Source organism: Heterocephalus glaber, unplaced genomic scaffold, assembly GCF_053883595.1.
Source record: "Heterocephalus glaber isolate CG9 unplaced genomic scaffold, H.glaber_assembly_v1.0 deba00000594, whole genome shotgun sequence".
Classification (NCBI taxonomy): Eukaryota; Metazoa; Chordata; class Mammalia; order Rodentia; family Bathyergidae; genus Heterocephalus; species Heterocephalus glaber.
Genome location: NW_028258151.1, coordinates 14,425,389 through 14,448,734, shown reverse-complemented (window position 1 = coordinate 14,448,734; position 23,346 = coordinate 14,425,389). Strand labels below are relative to the sequence as shown.

Here is a 23,346-nt window from a genome sequence, read left to right as displayed (position 1 = left end):
GCTGGCCAGTGAGGGGCCCAGAGACAGGTGAGAGGAAGCAAACTGGCCATGGGAGGTGCTTGTGAACAGCCTCCATGTGTGGCACTGCAGGGGCTGCTGGGGACCGTCAGTGATGGGTCCCAGGGCAGGTATGGCCAGGCTCTACTCTTGCTTCTCTATCACTGACCCTTTTCCTCCCTGCAGGTGGTCTATAAGAACAATGACTTCAAGCTGGAACTCTCCCGCCTGGCCAAGGAAGGGGACCCCAAGATGAAGCTGCAGGGGGATTTGTCATTCCACTGTGAGGATGTAGCTGCCTTGGATCCAGTGACCTTTGAGAGTCCCGAGGCCTTTGTGGCACTGCCCCGGTGGAGTGCCAAGCGCACTGGCTCCATCTCTTTGGACTTCCGAACCACAGAGCCCAATGGGCTGCTGCTCTTCAGCCAGGGCCAGCGCCCTGGAGCTGGTCCAGGCAGCCATGGCTCTGCCCAGCGGGCTGACTACTTTGCCATGGAGCTGTTGGATGGCTACCTCTATCTTCTGCTGGACATGGGTTCTGGTGGCATCAAGCTGCGGGCATCCAGCCGCAAAGTCAATGATGGCGAGTGGTGCCACGTGGACTTCCAGAGGGATGGGCGCAAAGGTCAGGAGGCCTCTGGACCTTCCCCTCTCCTGGCTGCTCCTCTCCACCTGCCCTGACCTCTCCAGCTCCCTTTAGATGATCTTTGTTCTGCATCATCTCCTGCCCTGTCCCCTGTCACTTCTCCTCCCCTCCACCAGTCCTCCCTTTTCCCTTCCTTCATGGTGTGCCAGCAGCATTTGGTGTCAACCAGACCTGGGTTCATACATCAGCTCTTTTACTTGTTGGATGTGGACATCTATTTCCTTCTCTGTGAAAGGAATAATTACACAGGTCCATCAAGAGGAGAGTGTAAATACACATCTGTGAAAGGGTTAGCATAGTATTTAACACAGGGTACTTGTCACATCTTCCTCTAAGGAAACAGCTTCCCATGTAGGCCTCCCTTCTGTGTAGAGCCATTAAATTTTCTTTCATTAACTCACTTAACAATTATAGGTATCTCTCAGTAGCCCTCAGGATTGATTCCAGGGGACCCCCATCTCCAGTGCCAAAATCCATGATGCTCAGGTCTTATAAAATAATGTAGTATTAAGCATGACCTACTCAATCTTCCTACTTTAAATCATCTCTAGATTCCTTACAATATCTAATAAAATGTAAATGTTATATAATTGTTATAAGAAATGCTATATAATTGTTGTTCAGCACAGATACAGTTTTCCCCCAAATATTTTCCATCTGTGTTTCGCTGAATTGGTGGGTAGAACCTGAGGATACAGAGGCTAACTGCATTTATTGAGCACTTATTCTGTGCCAGGTGCTGTCCACAGTGTTGGAGAGCAGTGATCTACCCACCATGTTCTGGCCAGGAGAGACACAGTAAATAGCTCGACACTGTCTAGAATAAAATAGCTCGACACTGTGATTGCTCTAGAACAATAAAGCATCAGGGCAGACAGTGCTGGGTCAGCAGGTGCTAGTTCTTGAACCTTGTGTCACTGAATCTTCTAGCACGTTCAGCCACCCTCCCCTCCACCCTTCCTCTGCAGTCTTCCCTTCCCATCCTCTTGTTTTCTCTCCCCTTTACTCCTCTCCATTTTGTTGAACATGAGAAAATTAGCCAAGAAAGAGAATTGATATAAATTAGACCTGACAGATTATCCAGTTTAAGCGAATCTCAACGTCAGCTAAATTTTTGTGCTTCTCTAGCTGTCACCACTCCAGGGCCGTGAGTCTGAGTGGAGTGGCTGTGCCTCTGCACACAGGGAGGAGGGGCCAGCTAGGGCTCCTGGAAGTGTCAGCCTCTCCTGGGCTTGCCATTTCTTACTCTTCCTTCCTTAGAGAAATCCATGTGCAGTGGTTCCATACCCTGGCTGGGTCTCGTGACAGCACCTGTGGGTCCTCATGAATGCTGCCTCCCAGGGGTTCCATGCAGGGGATCTCATACACCTTGGGGTGGAAGGCATCCAGGCCTTGATGAGCGCCTAAGCCTTCTGCTCCTCCGTGCAGCCAGGAAGTGGTCCTGTTAGCCTCACTGCTCTCTAGTTCCCAGACACTAGGTCTGGTTGGGCTTTGAGTCACTTTGTCTTGACCAGCTCTAGACATTACTGATGTCCTGTGTGTTCTGTAGCATAAGTACATTATACTGTTATGTGGTTGTCATCACTATCCATCTCCAGAACTTTTTCATTTTCCCAAGTTGAAACTCTGTTCCCATTAGACAGCTAAGTCCTCACTCCCCTTCCCCACCCCAGCAGCCACCATCTTACTTTCTGTCTCCATGAATCTTCTTCTGAAGACCTCATATAAGTGAAATTATTCAACATTTGTCCTTTTGTGTTTGGCTATTTCACTTAGCACAATGTCTTCAGAGCTCATCGAATCAGAATTTCCTTTTTAAGGCTGAGTAACATTCCATTGTTTGTATACACACATCACATTTATTTATCCATTCTTCTCTCAGTGAATGGGTTGGGTTTTTCTCTTTCCATGTCTTAGAGGCCTGTGCTTACTTTAATTTCCTCTCCCTAACTTTCTGTTATACACCCCTTTTCCTGCCTCTTCTTTTTTCCAACATTGAGTTTATTTGCTAAGAGTCCAGTTGGATGGTGTGCAAGGCCCCACAGTAGGTGGGCAGGGCAGGTGTCAGGCTGATCAGGTGGGCCATGTTTGGGGTCTGAAGCCCTGAGAAATGGTTTAGCAGCAGGACCCCAGGCCAGGTGACACCTTGTCAGAAAAGAACAAGCTTGGGTCACGCTATTAACAGGGGGCCCAGGGAAATGGCTTCTTGGATCAGGTGAAGTTTTGAGCAGAGGAGAACATGTTTTGTTTGGTTTTGTTTGGTACCAGGGATCAAACTGGGGACCTTGTGCTTTCGAGGCAGGCAGTGGAACCACTGAGCTAAATCCCTGGCCTGGGAGAACATGTTTTAAATAAGGATCAGCATCTGCAGAAAAGGCCCTGATTCTGCTCCTTCACTTTCCCCCACTGTGCTCACACTCTGACCTCCTCCTGTACCCGCTCCTGAAGACCCCTGCCACATTCAGGACTAATTTAGACCCAAAGCATCCTTTCCTCTCTTTAATCCTACTAGCATTGGCAGACTTTTTTTTTAAATTCCCCCCCCACCAAGCTAGGTGTGGTGGCACATGCTTGTAATCTTGGCACTCTGGGAGGCTGAGGCAGGAGGATCACAGGTTTGAGCCCAGTATGGGCAACTTAGTGAGTTAATGAGATCCTGTCTCAAAATGAAAAATAAAATGAGCTAGAGATACAGTTCAGTGTGAAGGCCCTGGATTCAATCCCCAGTACCACAATCAAGCAAATGAGCAAAGCAACCTTCAAAAATCCAAGCAGAATGAAGTTTCTGCTGTATAGGTGTCTGCAGTTTAAGATCCCAGTAATAGCTTTGAAGCTCCCACTTGATCCCCAGTCTCTTTTCATCTTAGTCTGTTTTCTGTTGCTGTAACAGAATACCTGAGATGGGGTAATTTATAAAAGAAAGAAATGTATTTGACTCAGGGTCTGGAAGTTGGAAAGTCCAAGGGGATGGCAGCAGCTTCTGGCCAGGCCCTATGTATTGCATTACGACATGACAGGACAGCTGAAGGACAGGCGAGCCTTGCAGAAGAGACAAAACAGGACGAGTGGCCTCACTCTGTAATGACCAGTTCTCCAGAGAAGGAACATACTCCTTCAGGAAAGTATTAATCAACACCCTAATCACCTCTCACAGGCCCCATGCCCCAACACTGCCACGAGGGTGACCGAGGTCCAGAGGGAACAAAACCATGTTTAAGTCACAGCATCACTCTCTCCTAAAGACCTCTTCTAGCTCAGAAGCTGTGTCTGGCTTCTTTTCTCCTGGCTGCCTGTCTGTCTTTTCTGCTGGTTACAGAGCAGGCTCAGGCAGTGCTCAGGCAGAGGGGAAGAAAACATAGGCATTGAGGGCTTGCTGCCTGGTCAGGGCTTAGGCTCTTCCCCTTCCCCACTGTACCACTCAGGCAGGTTCTGCAGTCTCTGTAACTCTCATATGCAATTCATTATGGGATTGGAAAGGACCAGTTTCACAGGGCTCTTGTGGGACTCCACTGATACAATATATTTAAAGGCTAGGTGCCCAGCACATAGTCAGAAGAGCTCAGTGTGTTAGTGGGGAAAAAAAATCTTTGGATTTAGATCTTTTCAGCTTCCTCAAGGTTCTCTGCCTCCAGTTCCTGCTTTGAGGGGTTGGCTCATGGGAATGGCCCAGGAAAATGCAGCCCTTTCTGGGCTCAGATTTTGGGTGTGTCTGCTTCCTGCACCTCCTCTGAGGCCTTCCTCAAGTGGAACAGAGGCCCACAGCACATTGCAACTGGGCTGAGTCACAGGAGCTCCTGGGTACCATTGCCAGGTAGTTTGGGCAGTAGGGCAGGTGAGGCTGGGCTTCAGAGCCAGGGCTGCTGCTTGTCCTCCTGAGCCCACTGTGGGGTGTCAGGTGTGGGGCCTGGGTGGGATTGGGGGCCTCCTTGCTGAGTCTGCACATCCCTTTCTGGCCTACGGCTCCCTTCATCCTGCCTTGCCCTCTGAGATCTGTTCTCCCTTGGTCCCCAGGCTCTATCTCAGTGAATAGCCGAAGCACACCGTTCTTGGCCACCGGGGAGAGTGAGATCTTGGACCTGGAGAGCGAGCTGTACCTGGGCGGCCTTCCTGAGGGGGGCCGGGTGGACCTGCCTCTACCCCCGGAGGTGTGGACGGCGGCGCTTCGGGCTGGCTATGTGGGCTGTGTGCGAGACCTCTTCATAGATGGACGGAGCCGAGACCTTCGGGGTCTGGCTGAGGCACAGGGGGCTGTGGGTGTTGCTCCCTTCTGCTCCCAGGAGACGCTGAAGCAGTGTGCATCTGCCCCCTGTCACAATGGAGGCATTTGTCGAGAGGGCTGGAACCGCTTTGTCTGTGACTGCATTGGGACCGGCTTTCTGGGGCGAGTCTGTGAGAGAGGTGAGGCTGGTCTTTATCCCAGGCATCTCTACTCCCTGTTCCCATCCCCTCCTTCTCTGGTTGACCCCTGCTTTCCATCCCTAGCCCCCTTATTCCTGTTCAGAATGCCCCTCGTAGGCTTGTCATCTTTTAATGATTCTCTGGTCTTCTCTTTCCCTCCATTGGCCTTTGCCTGTCCATCTCCCGTCTAACCCCACTTGTGGGGCAGAGGCCACAGTCCTGAGCTATGATGGCTCCATGTACATGAAGATCATGCTGCCTAACGCCATGCACACGGAGGCAGAGGACGTGTCCCTCCGCTTCATGTCCCAGCGGGCCTACGGACTCATGATGGCCACCACCTCCCGGGAGTCTGCCGACACTCTGCGCCTCGAGCTGGATGGGGGGCAGATGAAGCTCACTGTCAACCTTGGTAACCATCCCGCCCTATGCCTCCTGGCCTTCTCCCCAGCCTGCCTCTGACCCACACCCCCTCTGTCTGGAGAAGCTGGTGGTGGTGGTGCCAGAGAGAGGTGACTTCAGCAGAGTTTGGAGGTGGGAGGTGACAGCCTGGGCCAGAGCCCTGAGAGCTTTGTCCTTGCCAGAGATGGACAGCTTAGAGCAATGACAACAATGAAGGGTGGAGACTGAGTGTGGTGGTGCCTCCCAGGGTGCTCATGTGGAGTCTTGGCGGCATCGGTCCTGCACACGAACACTAATGACCCAGCTCATTCTTGCTTGGTGCACATCCCCTCACCCATTCATTGGTTCATTCACTTGGGGAGCACTTGTCACCTACTGGGTACTAAGCCTGAGCTCAGTGTAGTGGCAGATACAGGAATGGCAACAGCTTGCTCCTGTGTGCAGCTACCCTCAGCTGCTCTGCCTAGAGAGTTGTCTCTGTGGTGGCACACTGGACACACAGGGGCATGCCATCTTGTCTTTGTCTGCACTATGTCCTTTCATGTCTGAGTCCTGTAGGTGCCCTGTGGAAATACCAGATCACAAAGCAGGTGTTGCTATCCCTGTTTTGCAGATTATGAAACTCATATATCGATTCACCTCACATCCCAAACCTAGTGAAAGTGGAAGAGTATCTGTCTCAAACCCAGATTCTTGGCCTTAAAATGCAGTGCCTTTACCATTGCCTCCAACAGAGCTAGCAGGACAGGTGTTGCCATCAGTCTGCTGTCTCTATCCCCACCCATGGGGGAGAGAAGGCCTTGGCTCAATATTACCTGCTAGTCCCCAGGTGTCTACATGGGACTCTTAGGTTCTTTGTGAGCTTCAGATTTCATAGGCAAAAAGAGAGAAGTAGGCATATTCAGGCAGCTCATATTTAGGGGATATCTCTTAGTTTCCAGGGCTACCAGAGTGCATAAGTGAGGCACCCTTACGGAGTTTTCAGTGTAGGAGACCGCAGCTGTTCAGGCTGAGGTCACATCTGTCCATTGCAGACTGGCCTCTTGAAACATATAGAAGCAATGCACCCAAGGACGTACTAAGTAGAATCCCTGAGGCCATTAGCGTCACCTGGTGTCCCTGAACCTAGAGAAGTAGGGCTCTTCTGAGCCAATGAGCATTGTGTAAATATTAGTCTGGAATCTCATCCTAACCTTGGTTTCCAGAGCATTTGGGAAAGCCTTTTGGCCCATTACCCCATTCATGTTTGGTTTTTTGTTTTTGTTTTTGTTTTTCTCTTTTTGGTCTCCTGGCTGAGAGAGGCAGGGCTGGACATGAGGAGCTGTGCAGGCTGCCAGGACCTCAAGCTGGCCTGAGGGGTCCTTGAAGGCCTGCTCTGACCATGATCATAGCTCATACGGGGTGGGTAGTACCTCTGCAGGGCAAAGCAGCCTGGGAAACATCCTTTGGCCAACACTTCTCAGGGCTGTACAACACCCCAGTGTACCCCTGAACTGTTCCAGGAGGAAACCACAGCCAGGACCCTGTGTGTGGCTCCGTGCTTCTGATTGCCCAGGACTGGGTACACATACGTGCATTCTCCATGTGGCTGAGCACATGGCTGTGTGTGGGGCACAGCAGGAATAATCTTGGGCCTTTTATCCACAGGCAAAACAGATGCTTCTTGCTTACTTGGACTGTCCTTGGTCCCCTAGGAAGGAACTTGGACATCTTCAGACTAGACAGGAAGCAGCATCCTTGGCCAGGAAACCTCATATTGGTGTGGGCTCTTGGGACCCTGTGCTCCTGGGATCTACCCTCTCTCTTTCCCATGGGCATGCTTTTCTGTCTCTGCCACATAAATTTTCAGAAGCCAGAGAACAAGGTGGTCCTCCTGAAAGACACATAGTGTTAAGAATAGTCTCCTACAGGCTGGGGATTTAGCTCAGTGGTTTCGCCGCCCGCTGCGTAAGCACAAGGACCCGAGTTCGATCCCTGGTACCAAAAAAAAAAAAAAAAGAATAGTCTCCTAGGCTGATAGCCAGCCAGAACTGTCTTCCTGTCCCTCTGTCACCCCAGCAGTGCCCCTTGACCCTGTCCACAGAGATGTATGTGCTGGGATGCTTCTCTAGCATAATTCACACTTGTCAAAGTGACCGAACATTGGTACAGATGCATCTGTCTACAGATACCACCCAATGTGCAGGCAACAGCTGTTGGTATGTAGCCACTGTGTAGGCACCAGAGACACAAATGGTCCCCACCCATCTACCCAGCCTGGGCCTATGATGGGAAGAGCTCTAGGCTGGGGACCAGAAGACCTGGCATCCAGCTCTGGTATCTTTCACTACTGGGTAAGTCATTTCCCCTCTCTGAGCCTCTTTTCTCTGTAAAACGGGGAGAAGAATCCTCACCCCACTTGCTTTCTAGGGTAGTTTGGAGGCTCAAAGGGGATAATGGGATTGAAGACATTGTACAGATAAAAAACACACATGTGAACCCACCCAGCCTTCTCCAAGAAAAACCACACTAGGATAGGAAGCTGAGCTTGGAGCCAGGGCTTACTTCTACATAGCATCACTCAGTCTGGCCTCACCCTAGGCACCCCATTCTGATCCGCATCCTGCCTATTATCCAGGGCCTCAGAGATAAGCAACAACACCAAGACCCAACTCCTGGGCTGGACTCACTGCTAGGAAACCTGAGGATGTTTGGTCTCTGACCTTGTGGTCTCGTTCTGCAGGTAGGGAGACCAGAGGGACAGTAGTCAACCTCAGCAGACACTCATGGGAGGAAAGACACTTGGTGCTGGGCCTGAAGGGGAACCGAGGCTACTAGCGATTAGATGGTAGGATGGCTGAGAGTGGCCCCCAGTTCTGGCCTCCAGAGATGGGTAACTTGCTGGACAAGAAAGGGCCAGAAAGGTCCTGCTACAGCTGGGCCTGCTGGTGCAATCCTGTAATCCTAGCACTCTGGGAGGCTGAGGCAGAGTGACTGCAAGTTTGAGGCCAGCCTGGGCAACTAAGTGAGTTAGTGACTGTCTCAAAAATAAAATTTTAAAAATTAACGGTGATGTAGCTCAGTGCAAAGGCCCTGGGTTCAATCTCCAGTACTGGGAAAACAAAACAAAATAAAAAACTCCTTCCCGGCACTGCATTGTACTCCACATTTCAGCCCTCAGCCCCAACCACTTTGCAGACACTAAACTGGTTCCTTGAACTGTCTGCAGATCCTAAGTAGGGCAGGCGGTCTCTGTCTCTAGAGGATGATAGTATTTCTTGGGTTTTTTGATCTGTGGGGTCCCTGCCTTCTGCCCTAGGTCTGGCCTCTGGGGCCAGTGCCAGGCTGTCTTGTCACCTCTTCCTCTTCCTGGAGTTGTTCCCTATCAGATATGCCCATGGCATCCCAGCTGTCCCAGTGTGGCTGACATAAGGACATAATCTGAGCTGTCAGGGGTCTTCTTTGTTGGCCTTCCATGTGGATGTCCCTTTTTCAAAAAAATTTTTTTTACATGTTTGTAGTACATTCATTATGGGGAGTTGGTTTTTTGGGCTTTTTTGGTGCTGGGGATCAAACTCGGGTCCTTGCGCTTGCGCAGCAGGCGGCGAAACCACTGAGCTAAATCCCCGGCCCAATGGGGAGTTGGTATATGCACATAACACATCTGAATTCTTTTTTTTTCTTTTGGTGCTGGGGATCAAACTCAGGTCCTTGCGCTTGCGCAGCAGGCGGTTAAACCACTGAGCTAAATCCCTGGCCTAACACATCTTAATTCTTTTTACGTTCCCTTCCTCTCCCTTCTCCCTTCCCTGCTTCTCTGTTTTGATGTATCAGTGTCAGGAGGTCTCTAGCTTGGAGGTGCCATTCTGGTCATTGGCTGTGCCTCCTTAGGGCCACCCTACCCTCCTGAAATTCCCCCTTGTTCTAAGTTCCTACTGTTTCTGCCCTCTTGAGCCACACAGAGCAAGTTTAACTCTGGTTTGCATCTTAAGTCAGGCTAAACACATATTCCATCCCTGCACTCCTTCATCTCTGGAGCCACGGAAGGGCCAGTGCCTTCCCACCAGGAGCTGGTCAGTAGTCGTTGAGCCCCTTCCACTGGCCATTGCCAGGGGGCTGGCTCTGCACGGGGGCTGCCCCAGTAGTGCATGCTGCTACCCATAATGTCACGCCTGAGAGGTGGCCTCCTGAGGCTCCTTGCATGGAGCCAAGGGCCCACTGTCTCCAAGCCTTGAGGCCCCACATGGAATGGGTGCCATGTTCTTTGTATGCATTCTTTTCCACACACATTGCTTTTTCCCTGTCCCATCACACATTCATACTGCCACCCTGGTCTCTCCAGCCAGGGCCTTGGTGGGTCATGCAGACCAATCATGTCCATCCATTCCCTGCTCTCAAGGCACAAGCATTGGTTAGGGGATTATTAGTCACCGTGCCCTGAACTGAGCTTGGGTGAGTATGTGCATGGAAGGGGCTGCCTGCTCCAGCTCACTCCCTGTCCCTGCCCTCCCTCACTCCCCTGGGTGTTCATCACCATGTGAACTGGAGAGAGAGCAAGCTTCGGAAGGTAGAGTTACTGCAGGGTGGGCTGGAGCTATCACCTCTTCTCTGGATAGATGGATTCCCCAGTCCTGGCATTCCCCTGCTGGGGAGGGGTAAGAGTCAAGTCTCCTCTCTCAGACCTGTCCTTCCAGTCCCCTTTTTTCTTTTTTGGACCCTTCATTGGTGAAGACTCTGCTGGCCCTGAGAGAGCCCCCTGGGACCTGACTCCAGTGCCTGGCACCCTTCTACCCTCACCCCGATGCCCCATTCCTTCTACCCAGCCTCTTCTTCCCTCTTGGTTCTTCCTCTTTTCTGTGTGCCCTTTTTGTCTCTTCTGCTCACTGTGACTTTTCACTTCCCTGTGTCTGCCCTCTGACCTTCCTCTACCTCTCCGCTGGTGCCAGGCTGTGGCTTAGGTTCCTGGCTGCTCCCCCCCACTCTTCTGCTGCGGTTGACAACGCGTGTGGAACTCAGCTGTACTGCCTGAGGGACCCATGGCCTCCAGAGCTACAGGGAGACTGTTTACCTCCACTGCAGGAACCTTCAGGGGCCCAGGGGGTGCCAGGTGCATCCTGGGTCATGGGGTCTAAGGGTGGAGCCTGTGTTTGGAGAAGCAGCAGGAGGCCAGGATATTGCCATTAACTGAAGATTGGAGACCAGCCCCTCCCTGATAGGCAAGGGCCAGCCCAGGGCACACCTGTCACATCCTCCCTGTTCAGGATCCTCCTCTTCCAACCCCACGGCTCCTAGGGAAGAAAGCTAAGGCTCAGGGAAGAGCCTTGGCAATAAGTCACGCAGTGAGTTAGTATGAAGACTGAGATGGGACCCAGCTCTCCTGTCTCACGGTGCAGTTCCAGCAACTGGCTCCCTTGGGTGGGGCTTGGAAAGCGGGGTTGTAAACTCCTATGCCTCAGAATCTAGTGCCCTATTCCCTCTGCAAAGCTAGTTCCTTTCCCACCGTGTGGGTGATGTGCCCAGCCCAGTGATGGGGCCCTGGGCTCCAGACTCTGTGAAGACATAGCCTTCCTGACCATAACGGGCACCGCCAGCCTTGAAGTCTGGGGAGAGCAGTGCCCAGGACTGGGCAGGTGCAGAAGTCTACTACACACCCTGATTGTGTCCTTGATGAAGTCATATTTTGAGGGGCTCAGTATCCCCATATATGAGGCCTTTACTCCTCTCTAAGAAAAGATAAAATGTTAGTCCTTTAAGGGTGAAGCCCACCATCTCTAGGGGCAGTCTGGCATCCCCCAGGATAGGGGAAGGTAGGAGGAAGGTTCCTGTAAGGGTGGTGTCAGCCCCTGGGGCTTTGGAGGGTGTATGGCCTCAGGAAGTGGGCTCTGGGGCAGACCCCTCCATTGGGTTCAGAGCATAAGGAGTGATGTGTCACACCCAGGCTCTGAGCAGGGAGTCCTCCAGAGAGGGGATGCGTGGGCCCTGGCCCTCCCCACCCATCTCCTTCCTAGAGATTGGGGAGATGTGGGGTTGGTCAAGTCCTCAGCCCCTGGTGACCCCGGTACGACTGGGATTCCCAAGGTGCCCATCTCCCTCAGACACAAGAGGCTTGCGCCCCTCTAAGAAGGGGGACACAAACACTCTTCCCATCACCTTACCTCCCAGCTCTGGGGAGGATTGGAACCCTCTTGGGGGTAGGAGGGACAGGAATACAACTGAGGAGGGGGTGAGGGCACCTGGGCACGCGTGGTCCCCGGAAAGTGGCCCTGGGGGGAACCCCTGCCCGCAGATACCCCTCCCTGTGAAGGATGTAAAAAAAAAAAAAAAAACTTGTTCTGCCTTTTTGTCTCCCCTCCCCCTCTGCCCGCCCCATGGCCCCCCCAGACTGCCTGCGCGTCGGCTGCGCACCCAGTAAGTGGCTTCCCTCTTCTGCAGAGACCCAAAGGGACCGGAATGCTGGACGCTGGGATTTAAGGAGGGAGGGGGCAGGAGAAGCTTTCATGGGGGCTTGTGTGAGGGTTGGGTAGTGGGGGTGGGGAGGACGAGGGGGATTGTGGCGGGCGGAATGGACCGAATGAAGCAGAACCAGGGGCGTTGGCAGAGGGCCTGTGGTCAGATTGCTCACTGGCTTCTGGGAAAGAGAAGACCAGGAAACCTTGTCGCCTAAGTCAGCAGGAGAGCAAGGAGGAGGTGGATATCAAAGGCTGGGTGGCACCTGAAAACTCCACCATCCTACCGGCTGGAGGGAGCCTGAGGGGCTGGGAATATACTGCTGCATCTCCAGAAGTAGCCACAAGGGGGTAGGCGAGACATGCGGGAAAGATGTATGCAGGCGAGAGGGGCGTGTCTACGTCCCTGGAATTCAGCCCTCTGCGGCTCGTTTGCTCCGGAGTTCCTGCGGATTGAGGGCTCTTTTACAGGTCCCAGTAGGGGCTGTTAGCAAGGGTCAGAAGGAAAGCCAGTGGGGACAAGCCACTGGGCCTACCAGTGAGGCTGGGCAGAGACTTGGCCTCAGTGTTGCTGTATGGCATGCCCTGATATCAGGTAACCTGAGGCAGCATAAGAACTTGGAAAGTGCCCCTACAGGACTGTGAGCAGGGACCCTTACTCTGTGTGTGTGTGGCATGGTGCTTGCACACTGGAGGTCCTTTAATGCCAGCACCCTCAGCCCCATCTGGAACATCAAAGGGCTCAGGGGTGACCTGGGACTGCTGCAAAGTCCAGCAACATTTGAAAGATAAGTATGTTGGATTTTAGACTCTGGAGACTGATAATCCCAATCTTGAATAAATGATCAGAATTCCTAAAATACAGAACATTTCCCTCTGGCTGTGCCGGCTCTTTCCGGACTGTGAGGGTGGTTGCATGTCCCAGTGTGTGGAGGTAGTCAGGCATGTGCAGAAAAGTCACATTGGGTCCCCCGAAGACGGGAAGGCTGGAGGTTGGGGTGGAGGACGAAGTTATGGGTGCACATTTCCACTGAGGTGTGCAGTTGTGATCTGGGAGCTTCTGAGAGTGTCAGATCTGTGCTCATGTGCTGGGAATTTAGTCACTGGCATCACACGTTGCAGGTCCTTGGCAGTCCAGAGAAGTGTGTTGGTTGTAGGTGTGTCTGTATGTAGGGACTCAGAGCACAGCTTCACGGGCTCTATTCACTGCATATTCTATATGAAGGGTCCCTGTGTGCCCACGTAAAGTGGCAGTCTGTGGGTCACCTGGGTTTGTGTGAAAATTCTGTCTGTGCATGTGCTCTGGGTGCTGTGTGTGTCCTCATGTGTACACGTGTGTGGGTGGGACTACCATGGGTCTGGGGTGGAGTGTGAAGCTGTCTGGGGCATGTGTAGGGCCATGCTCACCCCCTCCTTGGTGCTGCAGGTAAAGGCCCCGAGACGCTCTTTGCGGGCCACAAGCTTAATGACAATGAGTGGCACACCGTGAGAGTGGTACGGCGTGGCAAGAGCCTGCAGCTGTCTGTGGACAATGTGACCGTGGAGGGTAGGTATCCTGGGCTGAAGGTGGTGGGCACATTTCTAATGACCTGTGGTTGCTTCTTCTGAGTGACCACTGCCTGACCTACTGTTCCTAGGGAATCATTCTGGTGAACTGCCTCTGTCAGTTCTCCCATGGGGTGGTATTTTATGGGGGTCCAAACCCCAGGTACCATGTCAATTCCAGGGAGCATTTCCCTGGAAGCCTATTGGCTCTCTACTGATGACTCCCACAACTCCTCCTGGAGCTGGGCTTGCTGTTAGCATTGGTCCAGGGCATCCCTACTGAGGTGACTCATGTGTGGCCTCTTGTGGAGGGAATGTTCCTGGGAACCTGAGGCCCCACCCCAAAACTGATCCCGTGATCTGTGTTCCATAGCCACCCTCCTCATCTCAGTCTCCTGTCCCAAGCAGGACAGATGGCAGGAGCCCACACGCGGCTGGAGTTCCACAACATTGAGACGGGCATCATGACAGAGCGGCGGTTCATCTCTGTGGTGCCCTCCAACTTCATTGGGCATCTGAGTGGGCTGGTATTCAATGGCCAGCCCTACATGGACCAGTGCAAAGATGGTGACATCACCTACTGTGAGCTCAACGCTCGCTTTGGCCTGCGTGCCATTGTGGCTGATCCTGTCACCTTCAAGAGTCGAAGCAGCTATCTGGCACTCGCCACACTCCAAGCCTACGCCTCCATGCACTTGTTCTTCCAGTTCAAGACCACAGCCCCTGACGGGCTTCTCCTGTTCAACTCAGGCAACGGCAATGACTTCATTGTCATCGAGCTGGTCAAGGGGTGAGGGGCTGGGCATTGGAGCACTGTCAATGAAGTGACCCCTTCCCCTTGCTGACCCAGATGCAGCTCCCCTGGCCACTAGGACTATCCGCTGCACCCAAACCACAAATCCAGACTCAGGTCCCCAACTACGATGGATAAGAAGCACCCCCCTTCCAGGCTGTGGACTCCCCAGCTGCTTCCTCCCCAGGGGTTCCTTCCAAGGCCCTCTGCAGGCAGAATTCAGCTCAGTCTCTCTTTTGCCTTGGAAGATCCCACCCCAGAGAAGCTCAATTCTGGCTTTTAGAGGACCCTGTTGCCCCACAAGCCTTCCCCCTCCCCCAGCTTCTCTTCTTAGCCTTTGTCACAGGAGCCCTCTTTGGTGGCCCTCGGTCCCCATATCTTCCGTGTAATAGGACCTTGCACCATGGCCCTCTTGCCATTGGTTTGGTTCCTGCCTATGGTTTCTCCCCTCAATCCCATCTCCCCATGGCTTCTAGGACCCCTGCAGTTGTAGCTCCTCCCCCACCTTCCCCATCCTGACCCAGTGTCTCCTCCCTACTATGGGGCAGGTACATCCACTACGTGTTTGACCTGGGGAATGGCCCGTCCTTGATGAAGGGGAACTCAGACAAACCAGTCAATGACAACCAGTGGCACAACGTGGTGGTGTCCAGGGACCCAGGCAACGTGCACACGCTCAAGATCGACTCCCGCACTGTCACGCAGCACTCCAATGGCGCCCGAAACCTCGATCTCAAAGGTGGGGCTGGGGCCTCTGGAGAAGGCCTGGCCCTGGCTCAGATACCCCATCACCCCAGCAAGATCATTCCCTCCTGTGATGCTGCTTCCTTCAGGTCCACTCTTTCTCCTCAGCCCTAGTTTCTGTCTCTCATTCCCATCTCCCATATGTCCAACTGACAGTTTCCTGTCAAAGTCCTGCTCAGCTCTTCTGTGAGTTCATCTCAACACAAAGCACTGGTGCCAGTGTGTGCCTCATGGGGCACTTGGTGGCTCAATTCTAGAGCTAGGCCTTTCAAGGACCTCTTGGGCCCCCAAGATGGAGAAGCCACAGTATTGCTCTGATTGGGGTAGAGGAGGGGGCGAGGGAGCAGTAGGATCTGGGATATCTGGATGCATCTTGACACTGGCTGGCTCACTCAGGGTCACATCTGGGTCCTACATTCTCCAATGGGCATCACCTTCCCCCAGAATGCATGGTTGAGGGAGCAGGAAGATGACTGACCTAAGAGGCTGGGCACTGGAATGGGAGAAATGAGCTCCAGAGCCCACTGGCATCTATGTGCCCACAGCCCTCAGCCCCCAGCCCCATAGGGACCCCTTCATGTCCAGGGAACCCAAACTGTCAGAGCTTGGGGAGGGTCCTCAAAAAACCAGTGAATTTATCCCCCTACTTAGACTCTAATTCTGCCAGATCTCCTGCCATGGTGCTGTGAATCTTCCTTGCTTCCAGGAGAGGGCGATGTGTCACAGGGAATCTGAAGTGGCAGCAAATCCAGAGGCTACCTGACTGGTCTTGGGATGCACTAATAAGCCCTTGGTCATGGCAGCAGATTGACCAATGTGTTGGCTGAAGCTCTCAAGGCTCTCCTATGTGCTGGCCAAGGCTTCCAGGACTTAAGCTCCAAGCAGGCGATCAGATGTCACTGGGGAGAATGCCTTCTCGGAGACTCAGTGGCTGGGGGAAGGGTCTGAGAGTTCTGGGAAAGGAGATTTAGGGAGTGAGGGAGCGGGGGTGGAGGGGATGGGGCCGAACATGTATGAAAGGCCCTGATTACAGGCTGGAACTGGAACCAAATGTGTGGGAGAGAGCACAGAACAGGTTCCTCCAGCTGTCTCCCCCACCCCCCACCCTAGTCATCTGGGCTTCTCTGGAAGGGGAGCAGACAGATGGCAAAGTGGAGAAGGAAGTAGGAAGAGGTGGGGGTAGGGCTCTGTGGGTCACTGCTGTATCTCTGTTAGGGATACCATGAACCTCCAGAGGGCTGGGAGTATCTGAAAGCAGGATGCCATTGTCCTGGGAGGTGAACAAGGGCTGAGATGCCTGGGTGGTGACCCAGTTCCCTTTTCAGGGGAGTTGTACATTGGCGGCCTGAGCAAGAATATGTTCAGCAACCTGCCCAAGCTGGTGGCCTCCCGGGATGGCTTTCAGGGCTGCCTGGCCTCTGTGGACCTCAATGGGCGCCTCCCAGACCTCATCGCAGACGCCCTGCATCGCATCGGGCAGGTGGAGAGGGGCTGTGATGGTGAGTGTAGAAGGAATGGCTAGGTGTGTGACCCTGCAGACTGCAGAGGGGCCAGCTGCAGAGGCAGGACAGGGCCAGCAGCCTGTGCTGAGCACCATGGCTTCCTTTCAGGCCTTGAGGGAGCCCATCCCCAGAGCTCTGGGGCAGGGTTCAGGAGAGTAAAGGGTCACTTGGCCTCTCTGTCACCTTCTGCCCTGGCCCCTTATCACATAGTGCAAGGCCAAGCCAGACCTACCATTCCCACTCCATCCTACAGTCAGTGTTTGACTCAGTATCTGAAGCTTTCACACACCTGGAAGAGGAGGGTGCTTGGCTGAGCCTGGGGTGTTCCTTCCTCCTGCCCCTTCCAGGCCCTAGCACCACCTGCACCGAAGAGTCCTGTGCCAACCAGGGCGTCTGCCTGCAGCAGTGGGATGGTTTCACCTGTGACTGCACCATGACTTCCTATGGAGGCCCTGTCTGCAATGACCGTGAGTGTTTGGGGGGTGGGGCACCCAGGCCCATCCCCAGCCACAGGGACTGCAGGGGTGGAAGGAGGGTCTTGGAGAGCCCAGAATCTATGCTGGTTGCTTGCTTCTTATCCCTTGTCACAGGATCCCAGGGGAGCTGCGAGCTGCTGTCCCCTCTCTGAGCCTTTCTCTGAGGTTGTACAGGATGGCTGTGGCCTGAATTTCTGGGGCCTTTACTGATAGATGGCCTTGCCTCTTCATTCTGAGCTGGTGGGACAGCTGGGTTCCCTGGACATGGGCTCTGCTCTCTTCCAAGAATCCCAGCTGAAGGTTGTCCCCTTGAGCCACAAGGACACTCCCCAGTGTCCTCACTTGGTTCTTCTCCCTGACTGGGCATCTGCCTGCCAACTTGCATATTGTTTGAGGTCCCTCTCCAGAGAGGGTGGCCTCAGCAGCACTTTCCACTCCTTAGTGGTTGGTGGCCAACAGCTGGCAAGAGCCTGGCTGAGGGAAGGCAGCTGGGCACAGGGAGAGATGGCCTTTCACTTCTGAGGGGGTGGAGCTTTGGAGTTTCCTTCAGATGATTGGGCTGAGGGCAGGATCTGAGCAGAGCATGGCTTGAAAGGTCTTCTGGAGGTCCCTGCTGAGAGACCAAGCAGAAAACACACAGGAGCTTCTCTGCCTTATGAACATGGAAGTGAGGTTGGGAGAAGGACAGTGGATTTCTGGGGATATCAGTAACAGATGTGGGGTAAGAACTCAAGTCAGTGCCCTTGCCTCTACTCCATGCTGTTGGACCTTCATCTGGCTGAGTCTTGCATTTCTTACTGGGGAAATCTGCTGGTTCCAGGGATTGGGGCTTTTGGCTGGGTGTTGGTTTTTCCTTCCCCTTTGAAAAAAATGTCCTGCCTATCTCCCTCCACACTTTTCTGCCAGCTCTTGGGTCTTACCACAGCCCACTCTGTCCCCCAGAATTGTCCTCACCTGAACTGATGCTCTTTGTGCCTTGCAAAGCCTCCCCGACGGCCAGTTTAGGGACCCTTCAAGCCTGGCTGCCATAGCATAGGTGAGGCTGTGGATGGGCTTCTTCTCTGCCAGGTAGCTCAACTTGACACAGATCTGGAGAAGATGGTAATGTTGTTGCTCAATAGGAACACTCCCCACTAATGGTCTGGTGGCCCTCACAAAGCCTTTTCCATTTGATTCTTGGAGAAGATCAACTTCCCTGTTTACCTGAGGAGGAAACCAAGCCTCAAGTCATAGGGCGTCAGTGATAGAGCTCAGCTGGAAGCTGCATCCCCAGGTTCTGATTGTTACCCCCTGCAATCACTGAATTTTGGGGATGATGGTGGTACCTGCAGTGGGCATCTCTTGCTTGGGACAGAGGGAATCTGGTTTAAGAATCGCTGATGCCCACAGTCACTACTTTGCATATAGTGGAAGCTTCTGGAAAGAAGGCATAGAGATGGATGGGGAGGGGCAGCTAGGGGTTATACTATCTTTGGGCAGGGGTGGGAAGAGCAACTTCTCTGGTTGGTGGAAGGGAGGGAGTTTTGGGGTTGTGGAGCAGGGCCCATTTTGGGAAATGTCACCTGAGCAAAACTGTGGAGCTAAAGACAAGGTGGGTGCAACCTGGGAGCCCACATGGGGCCAGTGCAGCCTCTGAGATCTCTCCCAGCCCTAGGTCTTTTCTCCTGGGGCTGCTCCTGACTCTGTTCTCTCATGCCCTCTCTGTGGCTGGTCTTCTTGGGAGCCCTGTATGCGCCAGGTCAAGCAGGAGCCAGCTGAGAGATACAGTCAAAGTGAGGGCCCTGGGAGGCCCTGGGGGCACAGAGGAATCGGCCTGAGGAGAGGGAGGGGGAGGCATGGCCCAGGCAGACAGGTAGAGGGTCGAGTGGGGTGTGGAGCTGCCTGGTGGGGAGGTACTAGGATACTAGGAGGAGGAGAGCCTCAGCCTTCAGGACACGCATTACTCACTGCCTCAGTTTCTCCACCTGTGACTACAACAGAGGGGGGCCACTTTGTTTTCCTATATGGATCAGGAGTCTGCTCTGGGAAGATGGGAGAGAAAATCAGAGGGAGAGAATCCATCTCTTTGATGAGGGAGAGGGAAGTGGAGAGAAAGCAAAAGAGACTATGGAAGGGGGGCTGGGGGCACGTCCTCAGCCAAAGCCCCTGGGCTTCACTGTCTCCGACTGTCTCCTGCCTCTCCCAGGAGGTCAGTGCCTCACGCCTTCTGCCTTGCTGTCTCTGCTTATGATTGCAACCTCTATTGATCTCTTGCACACCTCTGTGTCTCTCTCTCCTGTTTTACCCTCTCTGCCCCCCCATCACCCCTTCAACTCCAGTTCCCTCTCACTGATATTGATTGGCCTCTAGGCGGTTTCCCTTCCTCTCTTCTTGCCACTGGCTCCTCCCTCCCTCCCTCCCTCTGGGGCCATAAATTTTCTGCCTGCTCAGAACTGTGTCAGTCTATATTCCAGAACTAGGGGCCCAAGAATGGGATAAGAGAGAGCAGGAACACACAAGCCTTGGACGGGGCTCCAAACTACTGTCTCCTTTCTGGGAACATCCTAAAGCTCTTCTTGGGGATCTCTGAGGACCTTTCTTCACTTTTAAAGGGCTGGGGGCCATATTGGGCCTTGGCATCTAGCAAGGGTGAAAGGGTGTGATGGAAGCTTGGGTTCTGACTGTACCCAGAAGCTAGGGGCAGCACACAAGACTCACTGGGACAATTTTGCTCCAAAATGGAATTCAGAATCAATAAGCAGGAGCCAGCTCTCTCTTTCCCTCCCCTCCTCTCTTTCAGTCCTCCCTATTCACCCCTCTCCTCCCTTCCTCTGGCCCTACTCTTTCTATACCCACCTCTCCTTACTGCTACATTGTTGTTCAGCTCCCTCCCAGAGTCCCCTCTCCACTGCCCCCCTTTTTCCTCCTCTACCATCTGTCTTCTCCCCGACTGCACCCTCTGCCCTTGTCCAAGCAGGCTGATATGGGTGTGGAGGTGGCATCCAGATGGAAGGAAGGCAGCCTCCCTGCACTTACATCTGGGGCCAGGACACATGCCTCCTTGAGTCCTCAAAAATTAGGGTGGCAGATCCCAGGGTAGGAGGGGCACCCTGAAGAAGTGGCTTCCTTTGCTGGACAGGAATGATCCAGGAAAGGGTTTGTTCTACATGGGGCACTAAGTGGATAGGTGCCTGGAATCCTGCTACAGGGAGAGGATGAGGCTGGGGAAAGGGGAGCAGGAGAGGACTGTACGGAATGCAGGGCTGGGGAGGCCCCTGGGGCAGGGTGGGGGGGCGAGATGGGGAGGAGAGTCTGTGTGTGTGGAAGTGTCTTACCGCTGAGTCCCTGTGGGACTCTGGGAACATTGTATGGGTATGGGTGACCCTGTTTTGGTGGTTGAGCTTCAGGGTGGGGTGTGTGTGTGTGTGTGTGAGTGTGTGTGTGTGTGTGTGTGTGTGTGTTGGCTGTTCGTTGCCTGTGATCAGACACGTATGTGCGTGCACGTATGCCTCTGTGAGCATGTGTACCTGCCCGGCTGAGAGTGCTTTGGTGTGCCAGTGGTCTCTGAGCACATGTATACATCTATGTGCCAGAGCCGTGCGCCTGTCCGCACTCGGGGCGCTGTGTAGACGCGTGGGTGTCTCCGAAGCAAGCTCGGTCCCGTCCCAGTGTGCAAGTGCGTTGTGAGGGACGCATGAAGAGGTGGCTGTGGCCACATCTCTGTACTGGGCCAGCAAGCACTACTTGGGCTGTCCAGGTGTGTGTGTGGGGGAGAAGAGAACGGCTTCTCTTGCTAGCCTCAGTCCTGTTCAATTATTCAGCAGGGCCCCTTCTCCCGGAGCGAGGGAGGGCGGAGAGGGGGAGGACAGAAGAGAGGGGGAGGGGCGCGGGCGGGGAGCGCGCGCCCGGGCAGGAGGCGCGCGCCCCGAGGAGAGGCGAGCGCAGAGCGGGCTAGCCAGGTGCCGCGCCGCGGTGCTGCCCAGCGCCGCCCGCAGATCGGGAGCCGCTCGGTCCCTGGGCCCTGCCCCCTCCTCCTCCCGCGCTCCCCTCCCCTCCTTCCTTCCCTTTCTCCCTCCCTCCCTCTCCCTTCCAGCCTTCTGCCTCTGCTGCAACACTCCGCTGCCTCCATCTCTCCGCCGGAATCTCGCAGGCTCGCGCCTCTCCTGGCTCAGCACCGCTTCCCTCCTCTCTTCTCCCTTTATCCCCCCTCACCCGGATTTGCTTCCCTTCCCCCTCGTGCCCCCGCCCCCTGGCCGCTCCTTCCTTCCCCGGCCTCCGTCGGCCTCGGGCTCCCGGCCCCTGTCCCTCTTCCCTCCTCCAGCCCGCAACCCCCCTCCCGCCCCGCTCCGTTTTTCCGCAGGATTTCCCCGCTCTCCCCGTCCCCGCCCGGCACCATGCCCCCTCCCCCGGGGTTCTGACGGCCCTCTGCGCTGCGCGGACCCGCCGGCATGCTGGGGGACCCCTAGCTCCTCGCGATGGACCCAGGCGTCCTGGACCTCGGCGTCGCTGCCCCGCGGACTCCGGATTCCCCGGCGGGATCCAGTTGATTTCGTTGGCTCCGGACTGAGGCTTGGGCTCTGGTTTTCCTTCTCTTCACCTCTACCCCCCTCCCTGAGCTCGGAGGTGGAGGGGGGCTTCGCGGGGCTGCGCTGCCCCGCGTCCCCGCCCCCGGCCATGGGTCTTTGAGGCGGCCGCCCCCGGGCCGAGATGCCCCCCGGGGGGAGCGGGCCGGGGGGGTGCCCGCGCCGCCCCCCCGCCCTGGCCCGGCCCCTGCCGCCGCCGCCACCGCCGCCACCTCTGCCGCCGCTGCTGCCGCTGCTGCTGCTGCTGCTGCTGCTGGGGGCGGCTGAGGGGGCCCGGGTCTCGTCCAGTCTCAGCACCACCCACCACGTCCACCACTTCCACAGCAAGCACGGCACCGTGCCCATCGCCATCAACCGCATGCCCTTCCTCACCCGCGGCGGGCACGGTAAGTGGCGCTGCGACGCTGGCCGCCCGGCCTCCGGGTGCACCGCCCAGGCCCCCACGGCCGCACCCCAGCTGTGCCAGAGCCGGCTCCTCTGCTTTCCAGCCACCCGTGCCTCTCACCTCCAGTCCCTCCCCGCCCCACCCTCACCTTTGTGGCTCTGCTACCCTGTCCCCCTCATCCATCTTCATCAGCGCCCCTTTGCCTGTCTTCACCCCCTTGTCCCTGTCTGCTTTGTAACCACCTTCCTGCTTCAGCGTCCCCTCCCGTGCTTTCTGTGCAGACCCCTTTTCATTTCTCTTCCTCATCACCTCCATCTCTGCCCCATAGTGCCTCTCCTCTGTCTCACCTCCGCCTCTGCCCCACTGCTGGTGTCCCACCCCCCATCTGTCATCTCTGCCTCTGACTGGTCCCATCTCTTCCTCTCTCATCTCTGCATATCTGTCTCTGTTTCACCTCTGTCCCTGCAGCAGCCTTCCCTTCTTTTCCCGCTATTGGACCTCTGTCACCTCCCAAGCACTGTCCCGGCACCCCCCACCCCACCCCATTCATCTCTGCTCTGCTCCCACCTCTGACCTCTCAGCTCTCACCTCGGTGGCCCTGGCATTTGTGTGTTCCCAGGCTGAAGGTTACTTCTTGTGTCAGTCCTCCCTCTGTCACTGTCCACTTACTACTGCTCTTGTCCCAGTCTCCCCAAGCCTCCCATCACCAGGCCCTTCCCTTCCTTCTCAGATCCCATTGCCTTCCATTTCTCACTTGCATCACTTCTCATCTCCACCCCTCCTCCCTTCCTCTCAGGCCCCTCATCACTTCCTGTCTTAGACCCCTAGGTTCTCCATGTGCCATCTCTTCCAGTCTCGGTTCTCTGTACTCTGCCCCATCACTCTACCCCTACAACTTCCTTGCTCTGTACTTCCATTTCCTCCCATGTCTGCCCCTTTCATGATTTATTTTATTCTGTGTCAGCTCTCATCACTTTTCATCTCAGCCCCCCTCCAATGTTCCATCTCAGAGCTTCTGTCACTGTCCCAAGGACCTTATCACCTCCTGTTTTAGTCTATTCATCACTTCCCTTCTCTGTATCTTGTTCTTCCATAAACTACCCTGTCACCTCCATCTCTGTGTCTTTGTCACCTCCCATTTCTGTATCTCATCACCTTTCATCTCTGCTCCCCCCTCAGCCCTCCATCATCTCCCATTTCTGCACCTCCATCCTATCCCTGTACTCCCATTGCCTCTATTCCTGTCCTCTTATCACTTTCCATCTCTGGGTCCTCTGTCCTCACCTTTCACCCCTGTGCCTCTGTTGCCTCTCATCTAGGCACTCTGACACCTCCGTGTTCCCATCAGCTTGATCTCCATTCCCATCACCTCTCATCACTGTGCCTACATCACTTTTCACTCTGTATCAGTGTGGCCTCTCATTTCTGTACCTCCAGCTCTTCTCTTGGATGCTCATCATTTCTGTCTGTC

General features: G+C 54.7%; 1 protein-coding gene across 48 annotated transcripts in view; it reads left to right on the top strand.

The window, feature by feature from the left end:
• The window catches only part of Nrxn2 (neurexin 2), a 108,674-nt gene that overhangs the window by 49,527 nt on the left and 35,801 nt on the right, over positions 1 to 23,346 (top strand). For 14 of the 48 annotated variants that reach the window (XM_087205247.1, XM_087205239.1, XM_087205237.1 and 11 more), the window contains 9 exons: positions 184 to 622; positions 4,655 to 5,041; positions 5,250 to 5,453; positions 11,804 to 11,832; positions 13,288 to 13,414; positions 13,819 to 14,203; positions 14,755 to 14,945; positions 16,276 to 16,449; positions 16,800 to 16,919. In XM_087205247.1, coding sequence (XP_087061373.1) covers positions 184 to 622; positions 4,655 to 5,041; positions 5,250 to 5,453; positions 11,804 to 11,832; positions 13,288 to 13,414; positions 13,819 to 14,203; positions 14,755 to 14,945; positions 16,276 to 16,449; positions 16,800 to 16,919 — 2,056 coding nt within the window. Of the gene's footprint in view, positions 1 to 183; positions 623 to 4,654; positions 5,042 to 5,249; positions 5,454 to 11,803; positions 11,833 to 13,287; positions 13,415 to 13,818; positions 14,204 to 14,754; positions 14,946 to 16,275; positions 16,450 to 16,799; positions 16,920 to 20,828; positions 21,877 to 23,346 lie in introns of those variants that run through there. The other 34 variants (XM_087205251.1, XM_004852477.4, XM_087205254.1 and 31 more) reach the window with 7 other exon arrangements.